At 40.0% G+C, this 12,133-nt stretch overlaps 1 protein-coding gene and 1 long non-coding RNA gene across 5 annotated transcripts in view; one reads left to right on the top strand and one right to left on the bottom strand.

Moving 5' to 3' along the window:
* Nucleotides 1-12,133, bottom strand: part of tgfbr3 (transforming growth factor, beta receptor III) — a 165,064-nt gene that overhangs the window by 22,946 nt on the left and 129,985 nt on the right. For all 3 annotated transcript variants that reach the window (XM_063064667.1, XM_063064666.1, XM_063064668.1), the window contains exons 12-15: nt 11,632-11,811; nt 8,080-8,382; nt 7,279-7,408; nt 853-894 (exon numbers count right to left, since the gene is read on the bottom strand). In XM_063064667.1, the coding sequence (XP_062920737.1) occupies nt 853-894; nt 7,279-7,408; nt 8,080-8,382; nt 11,632-11,811 (655 nt within the window). The remainder of the gene's footprint in view (nt 1-852; nt 895-7,278; nt 7,409-8,079; nt 8,383-11,631; nt 11,812-12,133) is intronic.
* Nucleotides 1-12,133, top strand: part of LOC134355024 (uncharacterized) — a 101,979-nt gene that overhangs the window by 86,422 nt on the left and 3,424 nt on the right. The window contains exons 1-2 of one of the 2 annotated variants that reach the window (XR_010019950.1): nt 8,218-8,335; nt 8,721-8,779. This is a non-coding gene — a long non-coding RNA (uncharacterized LOC134355024). Of the gene's footprint in view, nt 1-8,217; nt 8,336-8,720; nt 8,780-12,133 lie in introns of those variants that run through there. The other variant, XR_010019951.1, reaches the window with a different exon arrangement.

The raw sequence follows: 12,133 nt of genomic DNA, 5'->3' as shown, positions 1-12,133 counted from the left end.
AGACAGGGTGAGACTGAATAGAAAGGGGAATTAGTCCACAGAATTCAACTGTTTCCTAGTTTCTAAACCAAAAATACATTATATACAAAGTCACTGTTCAAAAGAGAATGGATCAGAAAGAATGTATGAAAACAACTCTGAGGGAGCGAGGCTGCTACAACAAGGTTTTTCGTTGTGCCTCTGTATACGTGTACTTGTGCAAATGAGAATAAACTTGTCATTAGCCAGTTTTGTCCAAGAATCCCAAGCAGCTAAAATACACTCTGTGGCCACTGTGTTAGGTGCTGGAGTGGAACCTGCCATGGTCTTCTGCTGCTGCAGCCCCATCCACTTCAAGGTTCAGAGATGCTCTTCTGCACACCACCATTGTAATGCATGGTTATTTTAGTTACCGTTGCCTTCCTGGCAGCTTGAACCAGCCAGGTGAGAAGTAGTAAAAGGTCAGAAAATGTCAGAATGGGGGGTGCGGGGTTGAATTTGTTTACCGGAAGAAATCAATATTCATATCATCAGGTTGGAGGGTATCCAGACGGAATATAAGGTGCTGCTCCTCCACCCTGAGGGTGGCCTCATCTCGTAACGGAAATGGGAATTAGAATTAAAATTTGGCCACTGAGAAGTCCTGCTTGTGGCAGTTGGAGCGAATGGACACAATGCTTGAAAGCCACTAAGTGCATGAAATATAGAAGCCGGATCAGTCATTATGCTTGTTCCATTATCCACTAAGATTATGGCTGATCATCTACCCCAGAACCATTTTTGTGTACTATCTGCTTGATTGTCCTATCACTAAAAAAAATTAATAAGCATGACAATTGTACAGCTAAAATAATATTTAATAATTTAACTTACAAGGCCGAGGTTTCTCTGCATTAGGTGGGACATCAAATTTTTCTACAAAGAAAACAAAGGCAAAAATATGCATTACATTATTTGTATTTGGCCTGACATCATACAAGACAACCTAACAAGATTTAATAAAATATTAGAACATATATTTCTATAATCACAGTGAAGAACGTGACTCAGTTGCACACTGGTGTGCATATATGGTGCTCCCTAGCAGATCTACATTTCTATTGCCTAAATATATCACTCACTTACAGGATGGCTTTGACAGATGCCTGGAAGAAGCTACCCATTCTCTCTCTTGGCTGAAGAAAAATGGGAGGGGTGGGGTTGGTAAATAGAGGTTTTGATTTAACTCTGCAGTTAACCATAATCCTTCATTGCATTTTAGGTAGTATAGTGTGTTTTCGCTCTTGTTGCTTCTCCTCATTTTTTAACATCATCACTTATGCAGAACAAAGAAGGGTTTTGGCCCAAAATACCGACTGTTTAACTCTTCTCCATAGATGCTGCCTGACCTGCTGAGTTCCTCCAGCATTTTGTGTGCGTTGCAGAACAAGGTTTGCATTAAATATTTTCATTTTAAGTATTTTCCCCACTGCTCTTGCATCCTCAAGAAGGAAATTTATCCAAAGTTATCAAAATCACAATGCTCTTCTGATCCACTCTATCAATACTTGCTGACCTCACCTACCTCGGACATTCTCTCCCACCAGGCAGGAGATATAAAAGTATGTACCAGGCACAAGGACAGCCTCTATCCCACTAGACTCTTGAATGGACCTCTTGTACAATGAGATGGACTCTTGGCCTTATGACGTACCTTGTCATGATCTTGTACTTTATCAGTTACCTCACTGAACTTTTCTGGTAGCTTTATTCTGCATTGTTTTATCTTATTCTACCTCAATGCACTGTATGATGATTTGATCTGTAGAAACAATATGCAAAATGGGGTGATACAGCAGCGTAGTTTTTAGCACAACGCTTTGCAGTACCAGTTACCCGGGTTCAATTCCCACCACTCTCTGTGGGGAGTTTGTATGTTCTCCCTGTGACCATGTGGGGTTCTTCCAGGTGCTCCAGTTTCCTTTACCAGGTAGGTTCACTGGTCATTTAAAATTGTCCCATGTTTAGGCTAGGATTAAATCGAAAGTTGTTTGATGGTGCAGCTCGAATGGCTGGGCAGGCCTACTCCTTGCAGTACCTCAAATAATTTTTTTAAAAAAGACATGGCTTTTAATGTACAGTATTGTGCAAAAGTCTTAGGCACATATATTTATTAACAGTGTTCAAAAACATATGCCATCACACACCGTACAATCAAAAGAGAGCAAAATGAATTTAAGACTTCCATTTCTGCCTCCTTCTTACTGTCCAAGTAGAACAAACACAAGTAAATAATTTAGCAAATGTTTCCCATATAAGTACAGCTTGTTTCTCTCATAAAAGAGCAGATAAACAAAGTCCATATGCTATGAAAACATGTTGTTTATAAAGGGGTGTGGTTATTTAATCCAGATGACCATCCTGTTTTCCCAGGCTGCATCAATGTCTTCAGAGTTTTGGAGGATTGGATGTGGAAGGCGAGTGAGGAAAGATTTGAAAAGCGAGTGCCAAGTAGACCTCATCAGTTGCTTTCTCCTGAGATGATGCCAATTGTTGTAAATAGTCTGCATCAGACTATTAAGGGAGTAGTGTTAATGCATAGTTACAGAGTTTGTGGCAGAAGTGAAGAAAATTGTATTGTCCTTCCTATTGCTTATTTCAATAAAACTGCATATAATCTATAATAGGTACCGACCAAAGTAGAGGCAGTAAGGTATTGAGAGATGTGGGGACAAGGGAAGGGGTGGTGCTTTGTGTCAGCTGGTTTCCTCTGGTGGGGGATTCTAAGACCAGAGGTCTCAACCTCAGAACAGAGGGGCATCCTTTCAGAATGGAGATGAGGAGGAATTTCTTTAGCCAGAGTGTGGTGAATCTGTGGAATATGTTGCCACAGGTGACTGTGGACGCCAAGTCATTGGTTATATTTAAGGCAGAGGTTGATAGGTTCTATATTAGTCAGGGTATGAAGGGATATGAGAAGTCAGGAGATTAGGGCTGAGAGGAAAATTAGATCAGCAATGAAGAAATGGCCTGATTTTACTCCTACATCTCATGGTCTTATGAATAATCACATAGGATGTAGCAGGGATAGGGAAACATCATGAATGGATCAGCGGCTGACTGAAGGTTGGGAAAAAGAAATCATTGATGGAAGTGGCCTGGCTCTGTGATCAGAGTGACTAGGCAAAAACAATACGAATTATTCTAAATTAGACCTCCAGTCGCAGTCAATTTATGGCTTTGCCAACAAGATAAATATCCAGTTCATAACTTTTGTTTAAAGTCTTTTATAGATTTTTCTCTAACTATTCTTAGTTATCTAAAACACCATTTTTTATGGAGCAGATTTAAATAATAGCATGCATATGTATATACGGTTAGATCATCCTTCTATTCGATGATCCTTTTAAGTAAAGGATGCTATGCTACCGCATTCTAATAGATCCAAATGCAATTTAATAAACAAATCTACACTAGAAAGCAAACTTCAAATTTCTGCCAAGGCATAAAACAATGGTTCATTCATTTTCCTTGTGAACAATTCCATACTGGTGCTCTGCTTAGTTCTAGCCTGCAGACTGCTGATCTGTTACAGGGCTTTTGGTCACCCTGTATTTCTCCCCAGTGCTTTAACAAAGACATCTGCTCAGGCAGTGTCTTGTTGTGCCAGCAATGGACTGAATCCACCACCCTGCCCTGTGCCACCTCAGCCACGAATTGGTCAGGAGAGGGAGCTATTATCTTGGTGAGCAATGAGGCTACTCAGAACAGAGATCGGTACAACGAGAAGGGTGGAGCTCAATGAGAGCCTGATGAACACAAGAGGAGCATCATCAGGGACTGGCAACAGTCCTCTGTGTTGACGGACCATCCAGATCCTTCTGTTTTTCTTGATACTCCCTGTTTGATGGGATGAGAGTTGCTTTCTCTTCCTTTCTTTGCCGGCACAACTCTCCCCAGCTCAGAAACTTCTCTGTAGTAACAGGTTCAACAATGGTCACCAGTGACCATGCACCAAACTCTTAACAAATGACATGGTATGTCATAACCCCTTGACTATCTTCAACCCCTCCAAAGTACCTTAAATGGCTGATCATATTAATCTCCCTCGCAAATACCCCAGCTTCAGATCTATAAAGTTGCATTTAACTACATTGATGTAGCCATCAAATTTCTACTAACGATAAGCCTTCCTTACATACACCGTAAGACATAGGAGCAGAATTAGGCCACTCAGCCTATCGAGTCTGCTCCTCCATTCAATCATTGCTGATTTATTTTCCCTCTCAACCCCAATCCCCTGCCTTCTCCCCTTAATTTTTGATGCCTTAACTAATCAAGAACTGATCAACCTCTGCTTTAATACACTCAATGATTTGGCCTCCACAACCATCTGTGACAATGAATTCCATAGATTCACTATCCTCTGGCTGAAGAAATTTTTCCTCATCTCTGTTCTAAAGGGACGTCCTTGTATTCTGAGGCCGTACCATTAACTAAAGGCTATTATTTATCACCAGCTCCCATTATAACACATTCCTTTTCCAAACAGGATTATCTTCCATGCATGTGTCAAACTGGTGCTACCCAACTCTACTTCTGAGCCAACCCTTAACTGCACTGATCTCCTGTATTCAAATCAAGCATATGTCACAATTATATTTAATCCTTCCAGATAAAGGCATTATTTACAGCCTCATGCAAGGAGCCCTGTTCATCTGCCCATAATTCCAGCGCTCTCTCTGAAAACTGACTCAATGTAGACAATGTAACCTTGATGGCTTGGTGTACTCTGACCCAAATTTCAAGCCTGTGTTCTAGGTCAAAAGCCACATTATCAGTGAAACCTTGTCATTCTACATCAATTAAATTAATGGTTTCTTTGCTGGCCTTCCATTATTCAATACTTTTTAGTCTTATACACTTCTAAATAGTTTAATAACCAACACACACCCAAATGACTTTACTGTTAAACATTGCTCTTTGACATCCAAATTATCTGAATTCTTATCTATAGTATCAAAACCCAAACTGTCCTTTTACATTCACTGTAAAACTTACAATTTCTTCACAAATCTCTGCACTTCCTCCAGTCTACCACCCTCTACAATCTTCTTAAGCACTATACTGTGTCCTGAACTGTTACCTTCTGCCTTCAATTTCCCTGTTCTCTTCAGTCACTTTAGCATTCACATCTGGAACATCATCCTAAAGCCCTTATGCTTTTCTAATTCTCTGCCATCTTTTAAAATCCTCAGAAGTTTTGCATTGCTTTCTTCTTGCTCTTGGAATGTGCTGTTACTATGGATGTTATAGCATGCAAGTTGTTTCTGTTAATGTAGTCAGAAAATAGGTGAAGCCATTTCAAAGTTCGGACAATCTAAATTCTGCAGCGAATTGGCTGTTTGGATTCAGAACCGGCTTGCGCATGGAAGACAGAGGGTAGTGGTTGAAGGAGCTTATTTAAGCTGGAGCTCTGTAATTAGTGGTGTTCTGCAGGGATCTGTGCTGGGACCTCTGCAGTTTGTGATGTATACAAATGACCTGGATGAAAATGTAGATGGGTGGGTTCATAAGTTTGTGGGTTAACAAGATTGGTGGAGTTTTGTGGATAGTGTAGAACACTGACAAAGAATACAGTGCGATATAGATCAGTTGCAGATATGGGCAGAGAAATGGCAGATGGAGTTTAACCCAGATAAATGCACCTTGGTAGGGCAAATGCAAGGAGACAGTACACTGTTAAGGGAAAGATCCTTAACAGTGTTGCTGAGCAGAGAGATCTTAGGATCCCATTTCATAGCTCCTTGAAAGTGGCTACGTAGGTCGATAAGGTGGTTAAGAAGGCTTATAGAATGCTTTATTTTATTAATTGAGACACTGAGTTCAAAAGTCAAGAGCTTATGTTGTAATTCTATAAAACTCTGGTTAGGGTGCATCTGGAGTATTGGTCGCCCCACTATAGGAAGGATGTTGGGGCTTTGGAAAGGGTGCAGAACAGGTTTACCAGGATGCTGCCTACTTTTGAGGGCATGTGCTATCATGAGAGGCTGGATAAACTTGGGCTGTTTTCTCTGGAGTGCCAGAGGCTGAGGAGAGATCTGATAAGAGGTTTATAAGATTATGATAGGCATAGATAGAGTAGACAGGGAGTATCCGTTTCCCAGGGTTGAAACGTCTAATACCAGAAGGCATGCATTGAAGGTGAAAGGGGGTAAGTTTAAGGGGGATGGAAGGGATAAGTTTTTACTCAGTGAGTCATGGATGGCTGGTATGGTGGTAGAGGCAAATATATTAGAGGCTTTTAAGAGACATTTAGATAGGCACATGGATGTAAGGAAGATGGAGGGATATAAACATTGTCTAAGTGGGAGGGATTAGTGTTTGATGTTTCTGATTTGGTTTTTAGCTGGTTTGGCACACCATTGTAGGATGAGTGGCCCGTTCTTGTGCTGTACTCTTCTATGTTTTATGCTCTATATTTATATAAAATTAGATCATTTGAAGACTAACTGAATAAACAAACTAAAAATTATTCAGTCACATTGATGTATTTGACCAAAGGAAGACTGTTGTAGGTTAAAGCTGATAAGAGTAACTACATAAAACCATTTTCCTTATGCTTTAATAATGTAAAAATTACCTTCAGTCTAAACAGAAGCATATTTGAAACATAACATTTCCTGAACATTGCAATTTTTATAGTTCTGAACCTTTTATCCTCTGCTATATGCTGGAAAATGCCTACCACAACAACAAAACTAGAATTTACGCGGCCTCTTTAATAACAGGATCAAAATCAGGCTAAATCTGACTGAGTCACAGGAGCAACACACATCAAAGTTGCTGGTGAACGCAGCAGGCCAGGCAGCATCTCTAGGAAGAGGTACAGTCGACGTTTCAGGCCGAGACCTGACGAAGGGTCTCAGCCTGAAACGTCGACTGTACCTCTTCCTAGAGATGCTGCCTGGCCTGCTGCGTTCACCAGCAACTTTGATATGTGTTGCTTGAATTTCCAGCATCTGCAGAATTCCTGTTGTTTGAGTCACAGGAGGTTTTGTCAGAGATTGATTTAAGGAATGAAAGGGGATATGGAGAGATTGGAGGGTTGAGGGCAGGAATTTCAGAGTTTCTGAAAGGACGTACCAGGCCCTTTGGTCCAACTTGCCCGTACTGACCAAATTGCCCAAAGGGAGTCTGGGATGCCAGTTAGCCTAAACTGGAGGAAGGCCATCGTTAATCTCATAAACCAATGTGGATCATCAATTATGCAAACCAAGGCACACATAAACCAAAGTCAGGCTTTTTATGGTGACTAACCTTGTGGGTTGGGCAGAGTTATTCTTCCAGAAACAACTGCCAGTGGCTTTGTAAATGATTGCCTGTTTCTTGCCATAGCCATTATTAATTGGAAATTCACATCAACGCAAGCTTCATCAGGAGGAATACACTGCAGCACGAGATAAATATAGCAATACATGGTCAAAAACAAGCAAACCTGATGGTTATCATGTCTCATGTTATCAGCAATTGCAAATACTGATAACATTTTAGTAACCAATGATTTGAATGCTTTTATCACTGGAATTTTTGCACAAGTAAATTTGCTGCCAATGAATAACAGGATATGCCAATGATCAATCTCAAATGTTTACATGCCACCAATTTAAATTTGTATTCATGTTTACCAATAGACTAACTGCACACATGGTGGTAGAATAGATAACCCATTAGATCACAATTGTACAAAACAAGTTTGATAACTTTCTCAAAAGGTAACACACACGCATATACCCAAACTTAATTATGACACTGCAGAACTTACGATACATGTTTGGAATTGTCAGGAGATACATAATCACTCTGGTGATTCAAATTAAATATTTTAGCCTTCGGCAAATCTACAGCATTTTTTTTTGTTTAGGCAGAGTCTGTATGTTGTGTTATTCATAACTGGATTAATGTTCTAACAGCTTTTATCATGGATGAGAAATATGACTATTATAGCACATTAAAGAAACACAGCTAATAAAAAATAATTCTTGCAATGCAACTTTTTGGTATTTATTACTTTTTAACATCTTAAACTCAGACTACGTTCTATTGATTATAAAAACAAACCTTGGGAAGATTAGGAAATCCTTGGCTACCATCGTCCTTTTTATTGCATAACATAATTTCACAATGAAGGAAAACCAAGGACATGTTATAGACTGGCTTAAAGATAAAGCTGAATCTCTTTTTTTCCATCTCTGCATTAAGGAAATCGAGCTTCTGCGAACTGTAGAAGGTCACAGACTCTTCCTTTGGACAAATGTTTTCAATGATGGCATAGTCTGAAGCAGCAGCAGAGTCCGATGATGGAGAAATGTAGCAGGTTTGGATGACAAAACTTATATCTGGGTTAGATTTAGTTATAGAGACCTACACCCAAGGAGCAAGAAGAGGAAAGCTCATTAAAATTCTCATTAAAATATATAACATCACATTAAATCAGCTGTAAAGGGGAAAGAAAAACCTTATGAAAAAGTTTTTTCACCCTTAATTATATTTTACTTTATTGCAGTACAAATTTATTTTCATCAAGTGAATACTCTTGAGTGTCTTTGCAATGGAATACAGGTTATATTAGTCTTCCACACTGTAGAAAAACAAAAAAAATAACACTATGCAAAGAACCAAAATAAGGGGAATGGAAACAGATTTGTATCAAGTGTAATTTGGAAAATTACTTCTGCATTAATTTTTGTACCTATTTTTAGCTTGGCAGAATAATGTGGCTGATGTGAAGCTCCCACCTGACATTGTGACAAAAGAACTGGTAAGCAAACTGACCAAGAGCTATGTCTATCCATGATCTCCTCCACTATTGTGATGAGACCACACTCAGGCTGGAGGAACAACATCCTTCACCATTCCCCATCTCTTTTTCCCTCTCTAACCTTATCTCCTTGCCCGCCCATTGCCTCCCTCTGGTGTTCCTCCCCCACTTTTCTTTCTTCCATGGCCCTTGTCCTCTCTTATCAGACTCCCCCTTCTCCAGCTCTGTATCTCTTTCACCAATCAACTTCCCAGCTCTTTACTTCACCACGCCCCCTCCCAGTTTCACCTATCACCCTGTGTTTCTCCCTCCCCTCCATCCCACCTTTTAACTATAATCCTCAACTTTTTTCCTCCAGTCCTGCTGAAGGGTCTTGGCCCGAAACGTCAACTTACTCTTTCCTATAGATGCTGCCTGGCCTGCAGAATTCCTCCAGCATTTTGTGTGTGTTACTTCAAGAGATGCCTCTGGTTGGGCAGAGGTGCATTTCGACATTGATTTGGTATTATTGACTGGGTGATTTTGATTAAGATGCTGTATGTGATCTTGCTGAATCATGAAATTATTTTGAATTAATTTAGTTTTCACTATAAGTAGGAATCAAGTGAGTCAACAGACAACCAAGAAATTTCTATTTGTAACTTGAATGAGGAGCACCTATTAATACTACTATCTAACTTGAGAAAGAAGCTAAACCCAAGAGATTCTGCAGATGCTGGAAATCCAGAACAACACACACAAAATGCTGGAGAAACGCAGCAGGTCAGGCAGCATCCATGGGGAAAGAAGGTTATGAGAATTATGTATTGAGAGTACAAGCCCTCCCCAGCTTACCAACACCTGAATTATATACAGTTTGTACAAAACAAGAAAGTGTTTGGGAGACCAATGTGATCTCTTCGACTTTGGAGGGAGGAAATGGAGACTGGGTGACCATTTTGTGGGATATCTGATTTCAATCTGTGGGTGTGACCCCGATCTTCCAGTTGCCTGCCACTTTAATTTGACCACTGCACAGCAACAAGACCCAAACAAGTTTGAAGAATAGCACCTCATCTTCCACCTGGGCATGTTGCAGCCTTCCAGGCTCAATACTGACTTCTATAACTTCAAGTTACTCTCTTTTTCTGCTTGCATCAGAACTGACCATTTCAGTTGTAAAATTATCCATCTATAAAACTGCCTCAGTTTTATGCACCAGACACAAAATGGAGGAACTCAGCAGGCCAGGCAGCATCTATAGAGGAGAATAGAAAGTCAACGTTTTGGGCCAAAATCCTTCATCAAGAAAATAAGAGGGAGGAAGCCAGAATAAGAAGGTGGGGGAGAAGGAATACAAACTGACAGGTGATAGGTGAGATCAGGTGAAGGGAAAGGTGGGTGGATGGGGAGGGGGGAATGAAATAAGAAGCTGGGAGGTGATTGGCAGACAGGTAAACGGTTGAAGAAGAAGGAATACAATAGGAGAAGACAATGGATCATGGAAGAAATAGAAGAAGGTGGGAACCAATAGGTAGTGATATGCAGATAATGATGGCGAAAAGAAGAAAAGAATGGGTGAGAGAGCAACTAGAATAGGGAATAGAAAAAGAGTTTTTCTCTCTCTCTCTCTCTCTCCCCTGATGAGCACAGGCTGACCTTCAGAGCATGTCCTACAGCCCTAAATTTCTTTTTACATTCCATTGCTTCTCACTTTTGAACTGATCTAATGCCCACCAACCAGATGATATCAACTACCTATTCCCTAGCACCCATCAGAGAAATTCCCTTTGGCCTATCCATCTCTCCTTCACCTTTCCTGCAACTTAAAACTAACGTGCCTTCTCTTCTTCCCAGTTTTGACAAAAGGTGTTTGACTTGAAATATTAACTCTTTCCACAGATAATATATGCCCTAATTAATGTTTCCATCAATCCGTTCTTATTTCACTTACTTCAACTTTTTAAAAGTAACTTGCAATTTATCTACAAAATCACACAGAAAGAAGTAGGCAAGTACATTTAAATTCCCATTTAATTCTTGGCAGGGCTGCAAGGATCTGAGTGAACATCTGGTTGGTTTGTGGTTTAAATTTCTTGGATTAAATTAACTCTTAGTTACTTTTGTGTGGAATATTGCAGAAAGCAGTGAGTGAGAATGAGGTAGACACTTTAACACAACATTTTCAACAGGTCATTCAGCATCGGAAAACTCAGCAACTTATGTTTGTTTTTCAGGACATAAACACTGGTGCAAAATACCAATCACAAACAAGAGAAAATCTGCAGATGCTGGAAATCCATGCAACACACAAAATGCTGGAGGAACTCAGCAGGCCAGGCAGCATCTATGGAAAAGAGTAAACAGTCAACATTTCTGCCCAAAATGTCAACAATACTCTTTTCCATAGATGCTGCCTGACCTGCTGAGCTCCTCCAGCATTTTGTGTGTGTTGCAAAATACCAGGCTGCTCTGGAGATTACATGCATAAAAGCCTGCTGAAGATGATCACAGTGTATTCTAATGCTGTTTATTGAAATGTGAATCTCACACCAACAGGACCTTAAATAAGTATGAATATAATTCAGGCATAAAGTGAGTACTTAAGAGAGACTGATGTAATATTATTAAAGTTCCTGGTTTTATAAGTAGTATTATCCACCAGAATGAAATTATGGTCATTGTGTCATGAGAATAACCACTTTTGTCAAACTTCAGTATCACTTTTGGGCTGAAATTTTCCCGGTCATACCAAAGACTGATAAACCACAAGCTAACCACATGTTCTTCTGCATGCATAACTGCCAAAAAATAATTCTGCTAAAAGCACAGATTGCACAATTCTTCATTTGCAAGCTGGCCAAGGCCATTACCTCAACATATAAAGGGCGATTTTCTGAAACGGTGTGCACTCCTTGCGAGGGAGTGTGGAACAAGTCTGTGTTATACAGCTCCATATTCAAAGTTGCATTGTTGATTTGTGTCACAGAAGGGAAATGAGGACGTGAAGGCAGTTCTGATTTCTTGCTTGCTGTCTTGTACGTACAGTTAAACTGAAACAAGAAGTGAATTATTATTAAGAGAGCTGTTGTGATTGCGAACATCAATTAAACTCTTCCTAAGAGTTCTAGGGCACAGGCTCTCTGCTTAGTACTACCCAACAGAATGCTGAGTTATATTGCAGCCTTGTCCAGGAGTCCTAACACTCAATACCTTCTTTAATCTTCCTTCAACTCTGAGTAGGCCTTCTTTGCCTATGAATGGGTTCCATTTGGCAAGTGGGCTCTTCTTGTTAAGGCTTCCTCCCTTAGAAAGAAAGTCTAATGCATCAAAGAAGATGGCTGTCTGTGTCTGTGAAGATGGATTATACATTCA

This window comes from Mobula hypostoma, chromosome 12 (assembly GCF_963921235.1).
Source record: "Mobula hypostoma chromosome 12, sMobHyp1.1, whole genome shotgun sequence".
NCBI lineage: Eukaryota > Metazoa > Chordata > Chondrichthyes > Myliobatiformes > Myliobatidae > Mobula > Mobula hypostoma.
This window is presented reverse-complemented; position numbering and strand designations above follow the sequence as displayed.